Source organism: Anser cygnoides, chromosome 11 (assembly GCF_040182565.1).
Source record: "Anser cygnoides isolate HZ-2024a breed goose chromosome 11, Taihu_goose_T2T_genome, whole genome shotgun sequence".
NCBI classification, from domain to species: Eukaryota; Metazoa; Chordata; class Aves; order Anseriformes; family Anatidae; genus Anser; species Anser cygnoides.
Window position 1 is genome coordinate 13,776,582 of NC_089883.1, and position 23,224 is coordinate 13,799,805.

Genomic DNA, 23,224 nt, shown 5'->3' on the forward strand with positions numbered 1-23,224 from the left:
TCAGAGCAGCTGTGTAATATGTATTTTCGCACCCACAAAAGCGTTAGCTGTCCATAGCTGTTGTTGAGGGGCACCCAGGAAGCACATAGGGGATGGAGATAAACTACGATGTTGTTACTCATAGTGTGGTGAGATGTGTGAATTATGTGGGCAGTTGTGAAAACTTAGGAAGGGGCTCTGATAGCATCTTACATAGCTTTGTCTGTATTTGAAGGGTGGCCTGTTCTTGTTAGTTACGGGAAACTGAAATGCTGCATGTGGCCACTGCACTCTCTAAAAAAAAAACCTGCAAGTCATTTGTTCCCTGTTGAAAGGGTAAACTTAGTAATGCTTCTTGTTGGGATGTGTTGTGGTTTAACCCGGCCGGCAGCTAAACACCACACAGCCGTTCGCTCACCCTCCCCCCTCCCTCTCTGGGATGGGGGAGAGAAACGGGAAAGTGAAGCCTGTGGGTTGAGATAAAGACAGTTTATTAAGACAGGAAAATAATATTAATAATAATAACATTAATGATAATAGTATTACTAATAATAATGTGTATGAAACAAGTGATGCACAATGCAATTGCTCACCACCCGCTGACCGATGTCCCGCCTATCCCCAAGCACCCTGACTAGCCACCCCTATATACTGTTCAGCATGACGCCATAAGGTATGGAATCCCCCTTTGGCCAGTTTGGGTCAGCTGTCCTGGGTCTGTCCCCTCCCAGCTCCTGCTGCACCCCCAGCCTGCTCGCTGGCAGGACAGAGCGAGAAGCTGGAAAGTCCTTGGCTTGGTGTAAGCACTGCTATGCAAGGATTAAAACATCAGCATGTTATCAGCGCTCTTCTCATCCTAACCCAAAGCATAGCACCCTACCAGCTACTAGGAGGAAAATTAACTCTGTCCTAACTGAAACCAGTACAGGATGTCTCTGCTACCATATGATTATGGACCAGTAACCGCACAAGCCTTACTGGAGCTCTGGATTTCTTACTCTTTCACCCCTCTCTTCTCTCCTTATATCTTTCAGGCTTCTATTTATTGTCTATCTTTACAAATCATGTAAAAAGGCTAGAAAATGCCCCATGGAAAAAAGCTGTGCTAAGTCATCTGGTCTTAGGATGTTGATAATCTCTCTCGTTGCTCACTTCCATCATTCACCTTCTGTCTCCTCCTTCATAAGATATAACTGGCATCAAATTCTCATTTATTTTGTTTCTTTGTCTGAAATTACTTTATACTCAGATCTGTGTAAACAGCCCTGAGGAGCACAGGGACCAGAAATGGGTCACCATTGGTTCAGGTGACTGCGTGGTCCCTGACTCAGCTGCTGTGACCACTTCAGGATTCAACTCAAACAGGTTTTTCTGTGCAAACTAGGATCATTATGGAATTTGGAAACTGCTTACTATTCCTTTCCAGATGCAAAACAGGAGACAAAATGAAAGCTATTCTTTTTTTTTTTTTCCACTCCGTTTTTCTTACCTCTGCTTGAGTAAATCCTCCACATCTTTGCACATCTTCCTCCCATCCAACAGTCGCTGCACAAGCACCTCATAGCCGGTGTGAAAGGTGAACTCCTTGCACTGAAGACAGAAAGAGAAGCAGCTGAGATAGTTTGTGCACATCACTTGCAGGCTTACCAGACACCTACTGTCAGTCATCTGAACAAATCAGCTTCCTGGAAAATACAAATGTACCTTTAGGTTTGCCCTGAAAAATGGCATCTGGGACAGGGCTAAGTATGCAGAAAGTAAGGGCAAGGTTTCTCCAACAGGAAAATCTGTAAAATCTGTTTAAATCGAGTTTGGTTTTTAATGATCAAAAGTGAAGTGGGTCCCACATTTTGCTGTGCCAAAAGCAGTGCAAGCTGTCTTTTTGGGGAAGTCATGTTTAGTATTGTGTGGGGGATTTTTGCACAGTGGAGATGTAGAGTGGCTTCTCTTCCCATATGTCTTCTAAAATGAGAGGTCAGAGTCAGCTCACTGCCACAGGACAGCAATGTGCTGTCTAGGTGCAAGTGGAAAGGTGAAGGAATATTGTGCTCGGATGGATATCATCAATCCACGGGGTAGGGGCTGGGCCACTTGGTCAGTGGTGGGGTGTTTCAGGGGGATGGTGCGTAGCACAGGGACGCAATTTGCTGTCAGACAACGCTGAGTTCTCATGTGTTGCTATGCCTCCCTTTGGGATTGCTGTACCTGTAACAGCTCTTGTCATTGCTGAAATTGGTCTGGTTGGTGTAAATTCAACATGACACAAGTTTGGGGTTTGTTTGTTTGTAAGTAGAACATAAACATGAAGAGAGCCTGGTAATTTGGACATCGAACCTGCTGGAAACTGAACATGTGTATTTCTGAGACCGTCCAAGGATGGCAGCTTCCTTTGCTTTCTCATTCACTGCCTAATTCCCTGTGCAACACATGGGATTTGCATATGCCTTTGGGCATTTTTGCAGCACAGCACTGCAGCTTGTCTTGCTCCATGACCCCACAAGGAGCCAGCCAAGGTGATGTGAGATTTCCAGGCAGACACCCCTGGAGGGCCAGGTCATGGAGCTGGGTGGAGTCTGCTGCCCCAAAGCCAGGGCTCTCATCTCCTGCCTGTCACGGGGCTCTATGCTGCTCAGGGCCGTGTTCCTCTGCTGTGGTCTAGGACTGCAGTTCCCTCCCCAGCTCGTGAGCCCCCGTGCCAGGCTTATCCCTGTGCATGTCATCCATCAGAGCACACCTCCGTGCACCTCAGACAAAAATACGTGAGTAATCTGAGTAGTTAGAAGAAAAACAATTAGTGCCTAGACTATTAGCTTTGCACTTCTTTAATAATTTTTACTAACTTCCAGATTTGCACTGCCTCAAAGGTAAATCAGAGTCACAGAGAAGCTGGTGCTGCTGAGCTGAGGAAATGCTGGAAGCCCAGAAGGGGAAGGGAATAAAGCTGCGACATGCTCTGAATGTGGCACGGAGAGGATTTGTTTTCCTTCTAGTCCCCCCACTGCCTTGCAGTGGGATTGGGACAAGCCATTTTTACACTGAGAGCCTCGGTTAATCAGTACATGGTGATAATGTTATTGAAAACGTAGTGGTGAATGTCATGTGAGCATTATGTTATAGTGTTATGTATTATATGTTACAGTGTTAAAACTGCGCTCTATAGCCATAAAGAGAATGAATGTGGTCCTTCCTTCAAGCAATTTATATACAGGTGTTTATATACAAACTGAATATGGTTTATGCATTTATCCACTGTCTTCAAAGCAACTATAATTTAATAATTGTATTTGCTTATTGCTTTCCACAACAACTGTGAAGAAGACAGATGTTAGAGTTTGGGTCTCCAGAAGGATCACCTGGCAAGCAGCGGTTGGACACCTGAGTTTTTGGTTTGCTTCCTCACTGCTCTGAGGGGAGAGGAATAGGGTGAGCTCTGGCAGCGCATGGTGGTGGCCACGTGCTGGCGGGTGGTAGGCATGGTTGTGTCTGTGCCACTCACCCCTGCCCCAGGGCTTCTGTGGAGCTTTGTAGACCTGAGAGTGCATTTTGCATCATTAAGATTTAGGAAAAGTTCTGCAGACAATCTTTGGAAATCCTACAGGTCATAGCAATGTTCCCAGTGCTAGTTTCTTGATGGCAGTAATTTCTTCTTCCTTAATAGACCCTCTTGTCATGTGCAGTGGGGAGAAAGGAAAGACAGTAGGATAATGGTTCACATGAGGCATAGTCAAATGCCTCTACCAGCAAAGTGTCTGCTCTATAGAGCCAGGCAAAATAATAACGTAGATAAAAGGTGATGGAGAGAGTGCAAATGGATCCCCTCTTAGCACTGTCGCAACCACAGGAAACTGATAGGATTACATATGCTCATCTGATGCGTGTAATCAGCCCTAAGGCAACAGGATTTTAAAAACAAAACATCAGTTTTCCTTATGTTTCTAAGGGCAAGTTAGAATGCACATCCTGAGGAGGGATCCTGTTGTGAAATAAATTAAAAGTGAGTTTTTGCCATTCGTGGAGGAAATGAGGAAGATTCTCGATAATATTCAGGCAGTAGACTGTTATTTCCCTACTCCATTTTTTCTTTTTTGAGAAATCCCAAGGGCAGAGGGCATTGCTCCTCTAAAACCTCTCATTAATCACTCGCTCTGCCTGTCAGAATCATTCCAGTGAGACCCTCCACAGCAAACTCGCAGCCCAAAAATGTTGATTGCATATTTTCAGATGCAATTAGCCAAATCCCGTGGCTGTGTACACAGCTTCCCTGTCCCAGAAATGCTGCTCAGAGGTAATTGGAAATATCACATGGGTTTGTATCATCCCAGCAGCCGGGCATGCTGCTACAAGCACCAACGGAGAGTGATAGGTGCACTTTAAAGTTACTTTGCTGCTCCTGTTCAACATATCTCTTTGTACAGTAAATGCTAAAATTCTCTGTGTTTTACCCCCACCTCTTTTAGACTGATGCAAATGCTGTGATGAAAGGACAGCACAATCTGTACCTCTGGGAACCATTTATAAAGCACAAAATAGCCAGTGCCTTACTCACAGCTCTGCTTCCTGTCCGTTGCCTCCTAGCAGGAGTAAGATTTGAACGCGTTCAAAAAGGAGCCGCTGCAGCCACAGAAGAATGAGCTGGCATCTCCTCTGAGGGATGTATCTGGCCTTGCCGGGGACATTCATTTGGCATTTGTCCCTGTGGCTGCCCCTTACAGGGGCATTTGGCTCTGGCTAAGCACAGCTCTCAAAAGGACTTCTGGTGTCCAGCTGAATCTCATTTAATCTTTCTTCACTTGGGGGAAACCATCTCAAAATTTGCCTTATTGTCCTCCCTACATGTTCGTGAAGAATGTGGAAGCCGTATTTCAGCAACACAGCAGCCAACATTACCCTAAAGCAGGGCTGCCTCGGCCCCTGGGCAGCTGGCTCAGGGAGCTGACTGGGCTTCCACCCCACAGCACGTGCCCCTGGCACGTCACGGGCTCAGCAAGGAGGGAAAGGAAGCACGGACAGATGACAGACCACTTTTGGACAAGGTTAGGCTGCTACAGGCTCTCACCCTACAATGTTGGTTTGTAATTTCCAACCATAAAACAGACATTTAGACCTAAGTCCTCTCACACAAGCATTTCCCTTTCATTTCACTGGCTGTTTTTCTTCCTTAATATGCTGTACAACTACGGTATCTCCCAGTCTTTTCTTGAATCCAAACAAATCCCTTTTGCCGTTTCCTGTGGCACTGGTTTCTCATTCCATTGGTTCCTGTGTGTTCCTGTAGTACCTGCCCAAGACTGAATAAATCCCTATTGAGCAAGGATCCTATTCTGCCACTCCTGTGAAGCTAGCTGGTGCTTTGTACCATGGCATGGATGTCTTCTTTCTAAGAGACACTTCTGATGCATCAGAGGGCCATATCTGCCTTCTTGTGCTATCAAATAACACCAGTGGCACCTAACAGATCTACCTATGATCTATTGATATACCTGAAATTTCCTCCTCTCCTGCCATTGCAATTAATGAGGTCCCAGAGTATATTGGGCCTTTTTCTTACTGGTCTCTTACTCTGATTTTTCACATTTTGCATTAAAACAAGAATTGTACCTGCTTTCTGTTACCCTAAACTTGCAGGTTATCAGATACCTCCAGTATAATAAATTCTACACACTTGTTTCAACAACAGCTGTTCCCAGCCTATCCTTATTGTCTTATGCCAGTATCTTCAGAGAATATATTGAATAAACTCACTCCTTAGCTCTCAAGAACCCTTCCTCCAGAACAGGCTCTTCACCTACTTTGCGCTTCTTGTTCTCCTGCTGTGTCGGTGCAAAGTCCTGTTTTGTTTTTCTTCTCTGGTTTCTTTAGGATTTCCTGTGTAACAGTACAACTGACCTCACATTTTCTTTGTCAAGACAGCGAGATTATATCATGTTAAACAACTATTTCGCCTTGATAAGCTGTCTTGCCTTTATTCTACTTTCCATTTACCATTCTGCATTATAATTAGCATTTGCAGCAACCGATTTTTGTAGAGGCTGTTAAAGTTGCCCCACTCAGTGCTTGGGCACATCTCAGCTGGGACTTTGTGGTGATCAAAAGAACTAATGAAAAGTCAAAGAACTATTTTTTTTTCTTCAGAAACTAGAAAAAAAGTTCTAATTAGATAACAAGTATATTCATTAAATGTGTAAAACATTTGTTTGTAACAAATCTGAAGAGACAGATGCTTACAAGAGAGTGATTCAAATCACCAGCAGTAATTTGTTTCATTGCCAAGAAAGTGATCCCACTTAGTCAAAGCATGTGTGACTATGAAAGGGAATTTTTGCATTGTTACTTTAATAAAAAGGATTAGTTAATCTGGGTTGTCCAACAGACCTGTAATCCCTAGTAAGAAGGTGTTTGACAAAGGGATATCGGTGTAGCAGGCAGATTTGTATTGTTTGAGATTTTTCCATTAATACTTCGCATGCACTTTGTCTCTGCCCTGGAGCCCAGGGTTTTTCTTCTCATCAGGGGAAGCACAGCTAATGGAGAGGGAGCATTTCATCTCCTGCTCCTGTTTCTGAGAGTTGCTTCCTGCCAGTGGAACGAGCAATGCCCTTCCCTCCAGAGATGAGGCTGCAAGGCTTTATGAAGAGCATGAATCTGTTTTGATATCACAAGGGTGCTATTGCAATAATATCAAGTAGGAAAGACTAAAATGCTGTACTGGTAACTAAAATGTGGTTTTGGTGAATAGCTGTTAGAAAGGATTGAACTGAAGCAAAACCATCCAGGCTTGAGTGCAAAGCACTACCTCAACTGTACAACCTTTTTTGTCTACCTGCTGTTATTCAGAAAGTGATGTGAATTGCTTAAGTCATTGCAGTTTTGCTGTAGGAGCTGTGGGCTCCTCTCCTGGGACTGTTTTTGTTGGAGCATTTTGTTATTGACCTGGCTTACCCACCCAGAACTTCATTAAGAGGTAATTTACGTACCACAATGGATATCTCTGCCTGCTCTTGCAGGATAAGCTGGCTTGTCTGCAGCTCAGCATCTCCCCAGGGAAGTGCTTTGCAGCTGAAGATCTACATCCTTTGTGGTGAATGGATGCTGCAGCTCCACCTGAATGTGCTGCATTGCCCAGGGGAGCTGCAGTGCCAGCTGGCAGCAGGAAAGGGCTCTCCTCCAGCTCCTCCAGCAACATCTGCTTGCTTGGTTTTGCAAGGAACTACGTCCTAGCTGGTACGCAGGGAGAGTAACCCCCAGGACAAGGCACAGCAAATGGCTATCCTGGCTGAGAAGAGGGGCTGGAAAGGAAATAACGACTTAGACTCTTGGTGCATTGCTTGGTACACGGCAGGATGCTTCTGAGCTACCGTAGTGTTAAAGGTTGCATCAAAACCTGCATGTTACCTGGCTTGCTCATCTAAGGTGGGCCTAGTGCAAGCAGTGACAGTACGAATGCAGCACTTTCAGCATGGCCATCAGACATTCTTTTTGCCTGTCTTTCATTTAGGAATTGAAATGTATTATCTGCAAATATTAAAAACAAAAAAAAAAACAACCACACAACACCTCAATATTTAGCTGTGCTAGTGCATTCCTTGTCTTTGTTCTTAATGGTATTTTCCCAAGGCTTTTATCAAGTATTATAAAGATAAGGTTTGGACTGAAAATGACAGATATTGCTAAATCTTCTAAATAAGGCGTTCATACAGATTTTCAAAATGGAGAGAAAAAAAAAAAAAAGGAAACAATCTGTTATGAGTATCTTTTTTTTTTTTTTTCCCAACCTTTTTTGCATCATAACTTACGCTGCTTACTTAAGGTAAGCTCTTGACAATTTTTGTAAAACAAAAACTTAAAATTAATTTTTGTTGGTTCAAAAATGAAATAAATCCTGGCTGTGAGGAGGAAGTTTAGAGAGAGCAGGTGAGTTTTGAACAAGCATCATTCTGCTAGTGCCTTCTCCAACTGTCAGAACTAAATCCCTGTTGTCCACAGCTGTACGGTACACGATACCTCAGTCCTGGGTAGAACGTAAGTTGCTCTCACTGGGTTATATCAACAAATTACACCACCGTACACTGGCACTGCTTTAAAACAGTGATCTTGATCTCTGGATCTCCTGGTCTCCTTTTTGAGTGCTCTATGGGCTGAATATTTGCTGTAGGTGAGCAGCAGGCAGATTCGGTAGTCAAGAGCCAAAAACAAACTTTATAATCTCAAAGTACATTTGGCTGTTTGCGTGTTTTCTATCATGTCATGGTCATTCAGTGCAAGTGAATCACTTGCTTTGGTTTTTTGTTGTTATTGTTTTTTGTTTGTTTTTGGTTCTGTTTCCTTTTTTCTTCTGGGATACTTGACAATTTCCTAGTGTTTCTACAGACAGATTCACGTGATAACATGCTACGTGTCTGTAGTTTAGAATGTTTACTCCTGTGCCGCATAGGCTACCCTAACCGTGAAATACAACGGGATAGAGATGAGCACCACTAATCTGATCACAATCTGGTGTTCAAATCCCAGCTCTACCCAGCTGCATGGGGTGATACTGAGGAAGGATGCCTGGCTCTGGGTTGCCCTGGTGCCATAAGAAGCTGTTAGGTATCGCTTCCGGTTACGTGAGATGCTGTCTTAGATCTGCTCCACACTGGTGAAACAGGAAAGAGCATTTTTTCATACCAAAACCCCAGGTTTTCAGCCTGACCCTCTGCTGCCTTGTCCTGGAAAGGTGTTAGCCACTGAAAAACTAGCCACACTGGTAAAAAACTAGCCGTGCTAGTGAGCATGTAAACGGGGACGGTGGTCAGCCTCCAGGAAAGAGCGGTGTTGCAGGAGAAGCCTGTAAGCAAAGCAGGCTCCTCTGACCAATGCTTGGTGTGATATGAGTCCTGTTTTTTAAACTTTCTTGTGATAAAAAACCCGTTAGTGAGTTTAAAGTGTACGTCTGTACTGCCTAATGCATTATGGTGTAAGAGCTCCTTTTTTCTTTTGGCTGCAAGTGGTTGCAATGGGCTGAAACGAGATGGCTGTTCGTGCCTTTGGAGACTGATGTGATGTGACTACAGAATTTATACAAACATCAGGGAAAAAAAAAAAAACTTTTTTTTAAGTATATAATTTTTTCTTACTTTTTGCACTGTAGGAACATAAACATTCAATACAGATGTAGAGGGCTACCTTGGGTCTTTTCTGTAACCTTTTCAGGATCTGACTCAGGAATTTTTAACATAAAGCTTAGTTTACAATTATACTACCGTCTTTGTTACCTGAATCTGCAATGCAGATTACTTTTCCTGTGGAGCACATTTTATTTATTGCCAGACAGCATAGATGCATATCTTGAATGGGGCCTTCGAAAAACAGAGGGGGAGAAAAACCATTGCACTGGTAGCATTTTAATTACTGAGTTGCTAGAGTGCCAGCTCGCGTTCTCCGTTCAGTGAGGTAGGCTGGAGAGCTTAAAATGAAAGCAGAGATCCTCATCACACCGTGATTCTGCAGGAGCTACGGCATTCAGAAATAAAGTGAAATTGATATTGCACAAACTGCATGGCAGCATTGCACAACTGGTGGCATTGAGCAAACTTGTCATTTCCCAGTGGTGTTTTGCTCTGTGACACCACGGGTGGGTTTCAGGGAGCAGGAAATGGCTGTTTCAGGGTTCTGCTGACAAGAGGGATTTGCTCCTCTGCTTCCTGAGCCCCTGCCCTGCTCACCCACCTCCCAGACTGCCCATGGCTTGGGTGTAAGGCAGTCTTGTAGTCATGGCTTGTAGTTTGGCTTTTCTCACGTTATAATCGCCCCATTATTTGCATACCCACAAAGTGACTGCTGCACAAAACCCTCTTAACTTTTGCAGGTGGTTTGTTGGCTAGCAAACTAATGGCACACAGGGAACAGGCTTGTTCCAACAGGCTTGTTCCAATTCCAGTCTAATAGAAGGGCTCTGCTTGTGGTTATTGCCTCCATTTTAACTTTCCTCGTTAATTCCATAATTAAATAATACTCAGAGTACACAAAGTTTCTTAGGGAAGAAAAACTGTAGCAGAATTTTGTAAAGATTGCAACATTTTATGGGTTTGGTTTTGTTCTGGTTTTCCTTGGGTAGTGAGCAATGGGACACATCCTTCCTCAGCTTTAAATCAGAGCTTGATGTGGCTATTTGACACAGGCTTGAGGTGGTGGCATTCCTTTTGCGTTTTTTTTTCTTTTTTTTCATGTGGTGACTTTGGACATAGGCTAAATCTACAAAGTAAGGTGGCTTCTTCCCAGGAGTCAACAGAAAGATCTGCTGTGAGCATTTGCACCTTCTTTTCCTAACCGGGGGCTGAAGCACAGCACCATTTAGCTGCGGTGCCTTCTGGAGCCAGATAGATAAGCATGTCGGAGTTGAAATCAGATGTTATTTCAGTCTCTTAATGTATAATATTAGGTACACAAGAGAAACTGGAAGTAAAATAAGGAGAAATAGAATATTAAAGCAGCGGATACTTCTGTTTTATACAGAATAATGTTCAGAGTTTATTTTTGTTTCTATTCCTCTTTAGTTCTTCTGCTTCCAGGTCTCCTTTGCAAAGAGAGCTCCTCTCCTCCTGCAAGCACTGTGGGGAAGGAGAGGGCGATGTGAAACAATCCTGACTTGCTCAGGCACAGCAACAGTTGCCCAGGAGGTCATCCACAGCCCCTGGAGCCAGACCTGCCTAGTTGGTACCTCACTTAATTAAAAAGAGCTATGTGGTTTTCTCCTCCCTCTCTTAGAAAACTTAAATTTGTTTCCTGCTAGTCCTGAAATGGCACTGAAAACGACATGCTGCTGTGTCCACACTTCCAGTGGCCCTTATAAAAAAAACAGGCATTTTGTTGGTCGTCTTTCCTGGTATATAGGGGGGTAAAGCTTCAGGAAATCTTCCCAGAGTTTTGCTGTACGAGTTCTTTTCTTACTGAGGCCTATTCCAATAGCTATATATTGTCATTTCCATTTTACAAGAGATCTTTACCACTTAATCATTTTCAACATATCCTGTTACTCAATGTGATGCAACGTGTTCTTACGATCCATTAGTATGATGTATCACCAAGTCCTAGGGAATTGTGCAATCTGAGAGACGAAAATCAACCTTAGGATTTTAGAAATTCTTAAAAGAGTGTTTCATTTAAGTAAAATTTAAGTTAATTCTAGAAGTTTGTTCAGGCAGGACAACTCTACCAGTGCTGCATTTCCTTCTGGCAAGCATTTCTCTGAGTTTGCTCACAGTTGCGTTAATTTCTCTAATTTTTATGCAAAAATAATAAAAAAGGGATTGACAATATTTTTGTAGGAATTGCTGGATCAAGGGGATGTTTAGTTGGATGCATCTCCTTTCTCCTCAGCAGACTGCTAGGGCACAGAAAATGGGCAAGATTTATAAAAGCAGGTGCATGAAGGATCACACCAGCATGGGTACAGAAGCTTTTGAGGCCTTTGAGCTGTTGAAGCCATCACCTCAGCCCAGCTGTCAGGCACAGGGTGTCCGTTCACTCGAAAATGCCTTGTCCTTTAACCAGCAAGAACGGAAATCTTGTTGTGCTTGCAAAAGGCCTCACCGTTATCTGCCCAGGAGCCTTTTGTTTTCTCATGAGCTTCTCTTGTACAAAGCAAACGGCAAACATTTCTACAGCAGGGTAGGAAATAGTTTTCCTGCCCTGCAAATTTAAATGTAAAAGTCCATGTTTCACACCTTAATGAAGATGAAAACAAACAAACAACAATGAAATGAGACATGGACATTTAGGTAAAGAAGAAACTTGCTCTGGATCAAGCAGCTCAGACTGAGCCATCCCGCTGCCTACGCCAGCACACTGTCCACATACAGATGAGGAATTGCAACCTCTCCTTTCTCTAGCTGTTTTACTTGTTCATTAACTTACTGGAGCAGAGGGGAACATGCCTGAACTTCAGGCTGCGGGCAACACAAGCTCCAGTTCCTGCTCCAGACTATGCCTGCCCCCGGCAGAGCCCCCAGCACCGGCTGCTGTTTTTTTCTGAGCTCAGTCCCCCTCTCTGAACAGGAATTAGACATGAGACCTTCACCAGATACAAACTTTTCATCAAAACTCAGCTTTATCTTCCAAAGCAGCTCTCCTACTACCAGTAAAACAGTAAAACTGTGTTTTTACACACACACACACATTAAAAAAAAAAAAAACCTTTGCCAAAAACCTGAATCCCACTCAACTGCAGAGCCGGGGCTCCCAGTGGCAGGTGCCTGCTTTCCTTCTGGTGCTCCTGGGGCTTTTCTCATGCCTGTGCAGCAGCCCCCAGGACTCTTCCTCAGTCCCACCTTGTTAATCACCCTTCAGTAATTACAACGCCTATTGCAAATAGGATGAAACGACATGGCTCAGCCCTCAGTGTTGCTGTCACTGTAACCAGGGACAGTTTGCACAGCCCCAGTTAAGGTTGGTAGGACAGTAGGGCCTCAGTTGGTTTTTTTTTTCCCCCTTTTTTGTTATATTGAGCATGATAGAGCATTCAAAACATGATCGCATTTTGCCAGGTCTCCCTGGGATGCTTAGTAATGTGAAAAAGCACCTGAGAACAGGAGAAAGGTATCTCTCAAACTGCCACAGCAGCCTCTGTCCCTGCTATGGAGGAGTGGGGAGTAAGGGGGGAACGAGACTTCAGGATAGTTTGCTTCCCATTTTGTCTCTTCCCCCAGCTGCTTTCATCTACCTTTTTTTCCCCTTTGTTTCCACCTTTTTTTTTTCTTTCTTTCTTTTTAGGAATTGATTAGGACAAAATTGAGAGCAGCACCCAAATAGCATCATACTGTGTGAATCTGCTACTTTAAAGAAAAGGTTTGGATTTACTTATTTACTTGCTGTTGTCACTGAATGGAAAGATAGAAGCTCTAAACTAGCCAGAACAGATTCCCTTGCTGGACAGTTCTCACCTAGTTCACGTTTTTAATTTCAGTCTTGTTCAGTGATGCTTTTCCGCCACTTTGAAGAAGCAGTAAACTCTATTCATAGTAAAGGAGCAATTCTTTAATGAACTGATAAGCTTTTGGGATCTGGATGCATATTTTCAACATTTTTTTTTTCTGTTTTCTTGTCCTTGACACACTGAGTGATCCCAGCACAGAGCTGTGCTCCCCGGCTCTCACCTCATCTCAGCCTCAACCCCCAGCTTCTTACTGAACAACACAGGGAACTTCACAGGTTACTGAGCTGTGGCTGCTGAGAAACGTTTTGGTACAAAAACTAGGCGCCATCTGCCAGCCAGAATCTACCTTGCTGCAGTATGGCATGAAAGCAAAATAAAAAGGTCTTTTTGAGCTCAATGGAGCTGAAGGATAACAAAAAATTCTCTCTTTTATGAAGCGGCCTAATTTGCCTTCCCAGCAAGTATGCAATAAGTAGAACTGGATTGAAATTCAGAGTCTTCCACTGTGTCTGCAAGCAGCGCAGGGTCAGCATCCCCGGTCAGAGACTAAATTATTCTGGAGAAAGAGAAGCGGTGCGACTGCTCGATGCACTGCGGGCAGCCTGAGTCTCGAGGGAGGAAGGGGATGGGTAATGAACCACCTGGTTCTGGGGGAGAGAGGTGTTGAAATGCAATTCACCTCTTCGGGTTACTTTAGCAAACCAGAGGGCACCCACTTTGGTCTTTGCTTGAGGTGCTGCTGCAGATCCACAGGATCTGTTTCACACCCTGTGTGACAAACACCCTCTTGGCTCAGTGTGCTGCTCGTTAGCTGCCTCTGTGTGTGCAAGTGAAAAGGGAATCTCTGAGTCACCTCTTCCATATCAAAAATGCATACCCCTGGCACAGTTAGAGTTGGCCTAAATAAAAATTCTCCAGTTGTCTGAGTCCAAGCAAAACTAAAATACTGCTGCAGAGCAGGAGGGATTAAAACAAAGTAGATGCACCTTTGTAAAAATATTAATAAAATTGTCACTGGGGCATCATCAATCACCCATTTCAAGCCATCAAATCCTCTAGATAAAGCATTCAGCTGCAGCATGGTCATCAGAAAAATTTAATAAAACCTAATGATCTAATTTTTTTTAATCAGAAATGACCAAACTCATTTCACCTAAAATGAGCTTTCCACAAACCCGTTCATCTACCGGGTCTGGAAAGTCTTCCAAGGCCTTAGGACCAGCTCCCTGTGCTCCCCCAGGTACTCCTCCTGGCAGGGAAGATGCTCAGCCTGATACACCACATTCAGGCCGTAACTGACTAAGCATACAACCAAAAGTTGCAAACATAAAACTGTAGTCCCTCCGTTTCAGCTCTTCACCAAGGAAATGAACTGCCTGAATATGCTGTAACTGGTTCCTCACGCACCCTCCTAGGTAGCATATTAGGGATGTGGGAGATGGAAGAAGCTGTGAATGCGTTTGCCTTGTTATCAATGTATGAGCTGGGAGTATTAGTTCATTTGAGCTTCATCTTAGTTGTTGTGCTCTGCTCAGACGTGTCTCCTGAAACACCAGTGTTTCCACAGCCACAAGAACTGATCAAGTATTTGTCTTGTGATTTCTTGTGGCTTCAGCGACAGTTCCGAGATGGCAACCCCCTTTGCAGTGTGCTCCTCATTGCCCCAGTGAGCAAAGCATCCTGCCCAGGTCAGACATTTCCTTTTACGGGGTAACACAGGAAGAAATAACACGCAACAGAGGAATAGAGCAGCATCTCCCATGGAGATGCAGTTGACTTCACAGCAAACACAGACTTAGGCTGGGCAATTATTTGGACTTTTCCAAGTTGTTTCCCCTTTTGTCCCCCATTCCACACACATCCACCGGTGAGGACAGGCCGTGGATGTAAGCAGGGCCACTGTGGACATGGTGATGGTGACCACACTTCCATCTCTAGTCACGCTGTCTGTGGGGCCGGAGAGACGCAGTACATACTGACAGCGGGGCTGGTCTGTGCTCCAGTGGGTGGTGAGATTGTTCATTTTAATTTGCCTCATGTAGTAAAGACAGCTACAACTGGTACAGTGCAATCCAAGTGAAAGTCAGAGGGCGAACCCCTTGCAAAACTGAGATGCCAGCACAGAAGGTTCGGTGGCTCCTTCCCTCCCTGCCCACGCTCAGCTCTGCCCTCATAATAAGTGACATTATTTATGAAATTAATTACATCTTTTTGGGTGTATAACATATATCATTGTGCAAAAAGCTACTGGAAGAGGTGAGAGGTTCAACTACGAGGTAGATTTTGCATTAAACATGACGTAGTATATAGTCTTAAGTCAAAACAAGAAAGATTTTAGAAGGATCTTTGTCTGTATCACGCTCATCTTAAACACTTACATGGCTCTCAGGACTGCAGTGTCTGACCATGACCTTGAGTATTCTGTAGATAAGGAATGTAGCAAAGAGAAGTCTGCAGCAGGACTGGCAGCTAATTCTTGTTATCTCAAGTTCAAGGCCTGTGTCATATTTGCTGGCTCATATCTCCAGCTCATGCATGCTTTTAAATCTGAGCTAGGAGAATCCACAAGCCCTCAGCTCATTTCACACCTAAGAAACAAGGAGCACTTCACACTTTACAGCTCTGTTGAAGTTCCCAAGCACACTAAGTCTCCATGACACGTTTTCAGAATTGACTTGGCCACTTGAGTTTGAGTTCAAGCTGCCAAAGGGAATAGCTTTGCTCCCTCTCAGCTCTGGGCACTTTGGGGCCTGCCAAAGATTAAATGCCTCCTTTGAACATCTTCCTCATTCCACCTTTTCAGGTGGCTAAGACAAATCCAGTAAATGATGCCAGTGAGTGCCTATATAGAAGAGAAGGAAATCAAGAAAGAGAAAGTATTTGTGACAGAAGGGGAAAGATTTTCTGGGTTAATGTTTGTTATAATAAAAAACGGAATGTTGTTCCTATCTCTTCCTGTTGCCTTAAGCCTGTTAACATGAAACGCAGGTGGTACCACGGATGGGCTCCCTACTTAGCTAGGAATTTACCTACCCGTCTCATGCAATGTTAGAGAAGACAGGTAATGTTTTGCATTTGTACAGCACTCCAGCAGAATATTAATGTGTTGCACTATCAAAACTGATTCACATTTTCATCTCATTAATATTTTCCAAAAATATTAACTGAGGATTGGAAACTTCCACTAAGAAGTGCATCTTAGTGGAGGCTTTAAGTGAATTTCACTTAAATCATTACAGTGTGTGTGGAAGATACAAAACCAAACGGAGTAATTAAAAATATAGTGGTTTCAGCCCAGGCCACGATACACTGACAATTAGAAAAATAGTAGAAGTGTAAAAGTTTTAGAATAGCCCTGTCGTTGTTACGTTTAATAACGGAAAGAGAGATTCAAACTTATATGAGCTATGAGGAACAGTTCACATTCTCCTGAAAGGCAGCACACCCTATTAAGTTTGAGGGGCTTCGGAGAAAAACGAATGGTGTTCCTTCTGGGCTAGTCGAGGAGGATCTGCTGCTTTTTGGATTTATGTGCGTATTTTATGTTGTGATACTCACTAAAGAAATTTCTGCCTGTCCAAAAGTTGATGGTAAGGCCAGGGAGTTGACGCTTGGGTATCCATCACCAGGATGAATTCTGGGGAGAGGGTGCAGCGGTGTCCTTAGGCAGGGCTTAGAGATCAGGAGCCCGTAAGGAGTGATCTGCTGTGATGTAAATGCACTTCTTGTTTTTTCAGTCATGGAGACAGTCTCCATTCATGGTACAAATTAATAAAGCAGATCATTGCTCACTGAAGCAAACTGAGCAAATATATTTCTGTCTCACTAATGGGCATAACAGAACCTTATGAATGCAAAAATAATTGCTGATCTTGTGATTTTGGGGACAAGATGTACCCACGTTGCCACGTTGTGCAATATCCTGAAAGTTTTCATTTTAGAAGACTTCTTATTGCATACCTAAAACTACCATAGCACAACTGGATATAAATCTGCCCTGTTCATCAAGCTTGGTAATGTCATGTTTCCAGCCAAGCAATATTAAAAACAAAGATGCTTTCCTTTAAAGCCGGCGGTAGCTTCAAAAGGCAAGCTAGGATTATATTCATGCTAGCATGAGTAAACAGAGGAGAGAAGCTTGGGGAAGAAGAACCACAAAGAACTGGCCTGGCCAGATTGTCAAGAGGTGCTAATCACCCTACCCCTGCTCCATGAAGTATGCCTGATGTATTCTAGCTCAAGACCAAGATCCTGGAAAGTAAATTGACAAAATGTAGCAGTTCTAAAATTCGGATTGTACACTGTTGAAGGAAGTTGAGAAATGCAAAAGCTGAAGTTCTCAAAGTTGCACTGGGCTGCAGTTGTGTTTTACTCTGTGCATTGACCATGCAGTTTGTAACTGTATAAAAGAAGAGGCAAGGAGAATCCTGTGGAGGTTTGCTCTGGCACAGTTAGGGTTAACATCAAAATCACCATTTGTATTTCCCCATTACTATTTTTTTTTAAACTCTTTAAACCTGGTACTACAGTGGGGGCAGAGGCGGCTTCCTGGAGGATCCTAGAGGAAAGTGCTGCTCTGAAACCTCTTCCTGGGTCTGCCCGTCTGTTTTATGCTGAGAGAGATTACCCTGAAGGAAGCATGGGTAGAAAGAAAGCATGGAAAGCAAATATCCTGAGAAGAGTCTGCTCTGATTAGCTTGGTAGGAACATGGCAGGAAGAGTTCATACGTCTTAATGTCTTTATTTAAGTCAATTCTAGATGCTGGAGAAATGTTTGCCTAGACAGGAGGCAACCACTTAACACCCTGGTTTACGCAACTTTGCAGCATGGTTTTTTTCCTCCCCTTAAAACCTTCACATGAGAAGCAGTTGCAGGGGAACCTCAGATTACCCAAGAGATAAACCACTAGGGTCTTTTTACCTTGTAACTGCAGAAAAAGAGCTTGAAAACAAGGTGCCCAAAGGTTCTTCAACTGAAAGCCAAATGCTTTAGTATTCACACTTTTTAAGCCAGTTGAGTGTTCAGGCTTAGTTCTCAAGCACCACTACTAGTTTTTTCCACCCGTGCTGCTGTAGGAGTGCTGGGTGCCTACACGCTCCCGTGCATGCCCTTTTGCACATAAAAGTGGGCACAGACTCCATAGGTGGGCGAGCAACAGCATTTTGCATGTGGTTGGCTGGCTTTGCTGATGCTGTTACATTCTACAAGCAAACATTAGAGAATTCAGACTGTAATTAGTAACAGTTCACCTGCTAAGAGGAGCCACTCCTAAACCTGAGACTCACTGCAAGTGAGGGCTCTAAGGACTGTGAGACAGAGAAAGCCACGTCCCCTTCAAAAGCGGATGCTGGACCCAGCACAGAAACTGGAAAAGTTGACTGGTTTTTGGATGTAATTCTTTACAGTGTCTCCTTCTGCCTACCATCAAACACTTGAGCAGTATGTTTTTGCCTGGAGACAAATTTGGATGAATTTAAAACACAGAGCGGGATTAAGTTAGCTCTCAAGTGTATTTAGAGCCAGGTTGTATTTTAAAAGATATTTAAACACAGACTTATTTGATAGAGGAAACTTGGGAGGAAAGCTCACTTACCCAAAACGCGTCTTTAAACTGCAGTTGTGTCATTCTGCTCGCTCCGGCGAGGGTGAAGGGATCCCTCAGCACGTCGGTTCTCAGACGAGAGCAGCAGCAACACCGAGCCCTGCAGTTGTTGCTGTACCCCAGCCCAGGCAGAACGGGGAGCACATCCACAGAAACGTCTCTTCTCAAGTCAAGCTGGTGAAAACTAGCATTAGGCAGTTTCAGGTAGCTCTGTGTAATGACCTATAGCTGCAGAGGGACCGAGGAGAAAAAAAAGCTCTTGCTCACACACAGAGACATGCATGCACTCAGCACCCTACCCCCAAACCAGTTTCTCTTCTGGTAAACAGTTAATATTGAAATGAGGAAGCAAAGAGATGTCAAATGGTGTCAGTCTGCTCCTTGCCATGTGTGCATGCGAGCAGTGGGCAGAAAAAGAGAAAGAAAAGTTGATTCAGTGGCGTGATCTGATCAGCTATGGGAGGAGAGAGAGCAATTAACGTGCAAAGGAAACCAGCACAATACAAAGATAAACTGGGGAGGAAGTCAGAGTCAAGCTGCTGTATAACACTGTGGTCTTGTGAAGGAAAAATAGCAAACCAAATGAAAGAAATGTACGTGTGTGCCACGTTTCTCCAGTACCTCCTGGAGTGACAGGGACCTGTATATTGGTGCAAGGGAACTGGGGCTGCAAAGCTGCCTTATGCAACTGAAAATGCTTTTCAGGGCTGGTTAAAATAAGGACGTTTTAAACATGCAGGTGCCTTTACATGCGAGTAGAGATACTTATGTGTGTATAGAGAGAAAAGTTCCGATTTGCATCCCCTTATGTAAATGTTTCTATGAATAAGCAAGACATGAAATTTAGAAGTAAAATCTGAACTCTAGAAACATTTGTGCTAAGAGTTAGAGGTTAGAACAAGGACCTGAAGTGAAGCTTAACAAGCAGATTCAAGAACCGGCAGCATGCCCAGCACCACACCCAGCAGCACCAAAATGAAGCCTTTCCAACAGTTAAATAAGGTAACTGATTCATTACAGTGCAGCTGCAAAGAATTGACAATAATGTAACATGTCTGCTGCTTCTGTGAAACCCTCTTCAAAATACCCGTCCTCTAAGTGACTTGGTCTGTCTCCCTAGGAGGTTTTAAGGATTCTGTACACTATTTTTAATTACACACTGATATTTTTATATGGTAAGAAAAGGAAAAAACTCATTATGCAGAAATAGATCCTTCCCCACCAAGAATGTGTCAGGACTAATAGCCGTAGCTAATTAGCATTGCTACTGATGCTGCTGGTCTTTCTTCTTCCTTAGTGCCCGCGCGGCACAAGCCACACGGGCAGGTTTTTTGCAGGGAGGAAACCTCTCAGCTTCCCTGAGCTCTAGAGGGACACAGAGATCTCTTCAGAGGTCTGCAGCAGCGGCTGCCTGCAGTTATCAGCGGTCATGGAACTAGCAACTTGTCGTGGCTGGGTGTTGGACCCCAGAGCTGGCACGTCTCCTTCCCAGCAGCCTGAAGATGAGCAGCGCAAGGCACAGGGAAGGGGCAGAAAGGGAAAATGAAGTGCAAGCAGAGGAGGGCCAAAGAGTTTGCAGGGTGTGAAACTGCTTTGGCAGTCATGAGTGGCAGGAAAAAAACATCACCATGCAGGGAGGGAGAAAGAGAAATGCAGGGGTTCCAGGCTGAGGGGGAGTGAGCAGAGCTTGCTTTCACAGAGAAAACTGCCTGGAAAGAGTGCGTTTTGAGGACATGGGCACTACTTATAATACTTGATCTGTTGGGAAAAGAGCTTTTAAAAAATGTTTTGTCTCAGTCTTTTTAAAATGTGATCTGTCATCTTACTATTTCCAAATTACAGCTTTGTTTTGAAATTGATAGTTGCTGCTGTTGGGGTTCATAGAATATGCATCAAGTGAATGGAGAAATGAGTTCAGGCATTCAGAATGATTTGCTGCTTTCTCATTACTTTTAGTTCAGCCCCAAACCAAAAAGCCAGTTAGGCGTTTGAGGCTCCTGCTGGGCTCACGCCCCATGTATGTCCCTCTGAACAGCAGCAGTGGTGCTCAGTAACCTCCCTTGGGAGCACAGCACCCGGGGATTCACCCTGCTCGCCGTGCTGCCAGCACAGGCAGCTAGCTGTGCTCTGTGGATGTTTCTCTCTTGCTGTTGTCTACAGAAGAGCCTCGAGCAGCCGTTCTCCTGGCCCAGACATTTCCATGAGCTGTCTGAAAGGAGCTGCTGTGAGTTGTAGCCCCTGGCTCTGAGCTGCTGGGCAGGTGCTTGGTCTGTGCTGTGACCGCAGGGCTGCCCGCTTGTCCCAGTGCACCTGGGTTGTGTTCGGAGGGAGAAGGGGCAGCCAGGCTGTGCAGGGCTCTGAGGGAGGAAAGAAACGACCTCACTCTTGCAGCTGAAGAAACTGAAACCTCTAGCACGTGGTGGTGGCAAAAATGTCAGTGTTAGAGGTGGAGGCTTGGGAAGGAAGGGGTTGGAGATGCTGACGGGGGAGATTTTTCCAGGTGGCCATGCTTCGCAGCTGCAGGGTGTGAGTGACATCTTGTTTGCCATCTGCACAGAGTCCACAACCCCAAATGCTCAGCTCATTTCCTTCGCCCTCAGCAGCAGGCCTCAGCTGGCCCCTGCCCCAAGGCGTAGCCCCGCAGGTGGCTCAGGGCACCAACAGCAGCCTGCAGAGCCCTGGGTATCCTGCCAAACTGGCCGTGAGCAACTTCGATTTTCCTTTTCTGCCCAAAGCCAGAACACCAAAGAATTCATAAATGCCTTGCAGTGGGTATCTACTGAATTTACGCGGAGCTGAACTACTGCAAATGCTGGTTCACAGGATGCAACCAAGAGCAGGTTTGGGATTTCCAAAGTAAAACTGCCCTCAGTGAGCTTGGGAGCTGTGCCAGTGCCTGGCTGGGTAGGAAGCTTCTCAGATGGTTTGAGCATGATATCCTCTAGGTCGGTCCCTCTAGAAGTCTCGGTTTAACCTTGTGGAAGCACACACAGGGCAGCAGGGCCTGGATTCACAGAGGCATTTGGGAGCCCACGTCTGTAGGAGTCAGTGAGCTTTTCTGTGCCGTTCTGAATGGAATCTTTCTTACACATATTTTCTTTGGAGAGTGGAGGGAAGTAGTAATGGAGAAACAAAAAGCTATGTAAGCTTCAGAAAACAAAGATTCTCTTAAAAAAATGAAAAAGACCACTGGACTGGGTCAGTAGAACGATTGTACATCCACAGCAAGACAAGTAAGAGCCTGTCTCTCTGAAAAGCCTGTCAGCACACACAGCCTAACCAGAGCACATACTCTAGCACAATGTGGGTACACACGTCTCACATGTCTCGCTTGCCAGGGAATTGCAGGAATTTTGCCTCTGAAAAGTGCTTTAACTCCCCGTGCTTTTTTCCTTTTCATTAACACCACTCTGCTTTATTGCTCCTGCCCTTGTTCTTGTGACAATGGTGTGTGGAGGATCTAAAAGGGGACCTGTTGTGTCGAGTTGTCGCTTCCTTTCATTGGTATCAGCGTTTGGCTGAGAATTATGTTTTAGTGGGGAGATCCCTAACGTTTAGGATAGCAGAGTGATTCGATCATCCTTGTTGGGCACAAGGTGATTAAAGTGGCACCAGGCGCTGGAGGAAAAAAGCCACCAGTACATGTGCAGGATGGAATTTCGCACCTGACACTCCTTGTTTGTGGTGCTGAATGTTTTTCCAATCAGTAGGTAGCAGATGTAACCAGACCTGCGGGTCACAAACGGATGGCAGCTGGGATGAAGGTAGAACGAAGCATTCATCATCCTCTGCAGCCACAGCACCTGCAGATGGTGCTTGATGTTATGTGCTCTGCCTCGTCTAGCACTGACATTCCTCTATATGGAAACTACCTGTACAAAAGGAGAGCCAGGGAAAAAATGATAGTAATATGTGTGAGGCCTGAGAGAAAAGAGAGCTGTCTCTGGGGCAAGGCTACTGCATCTCTCACCTTCCTGCTGCCGCAGGCGGGATGGGAAGGTAGAGGATGCTCCATTACGGGAAGGAGGGCTTTGCATCGGGGCTGAGGGTCCCATGGGAGCGGGGCAGTGCTCTGCTGTGTCCTTACGTGGGTTTTGGGGTTTCCTTCCCACAGACACCACACTGCCAGGGAGGCTAGCCTTGAGGTTTCACAGGGGGGTTCATGTGACGCTTCCTCAGCATCCCTCATTTTGATCTTATAACGTAATTCATATTGTGGGTGGTTTTTTGTTTGTTTGTTTGTTTTTCATTTTCCTGGGTACTTTAACCAGTGGGTACTTGGCTCTGGTTTGTCCCCAGCTGTGGCTGTGGCCCTAGATCTCCCAAACACATGTGCAGTTTCTGGAGGAGAATATTGCCCTTGAGCTGTTTCTTACTCTCGCTTAAGGAAATAGGACTCCTCTGTGTTTTATAAGTAAAAACACTAAAAGAAAGAAAAAATCTGATTATGTCTGAGCAATTCTTGCTTGATATCTGTAAGAAAAATCCGTCAGTGCATGTTTGTACTGGAAGATGCGTTAACCTGAGGGTAGCCATATCCAGAATTCCTTCAAGTGAATTCCCAATAAGAAGAATCAGGTGCTGTATACTCTTTGGATTTATTTATCCAGATTTTTTTCATGTCTTCTTTCATAATGTCTGATAAATTTTCTCTAAGTTTATATTGTATGTTCATAATAAATTAAGTAGAAAATGCTGTAAGGGAAAGAAGTTTTTTATTTGTTAAAAGTAA

General features: G+C 44.4%; 1 protein-coding gene across 1 annotated transcript in view; it reads right to left on the reverse strand.

Moving 5' to 3' along the window:
* PSTPIP1 (proline-serine-threonine phosphatase interacting protein 1) overlaps positions 1–18,953 on the reverse strand; it is a 54,185-nt gene extending 35,232 nt beyond the window's left edge. The window contains exons 1-2 of the mRNA XM_013194117.3: positions 18,484–18,953; positions 1,469–1,569 (exon numbers count right to left, since the gene is read on the reverse strand). Of these exons, the coding sequence (XP_013049571.3) occupies positions 1,469–1,569; positions 18,484–18,516 (134 nt within the window). The 5' untranslated portion in view covers positions 18,517–18,953. The remainder of the gene's footprint in view (positions 1–1,468; positions 1,570–18,483) is intronic.
* Positions 18,954–23,224: the final 4,271 nt, after the last annotated feature.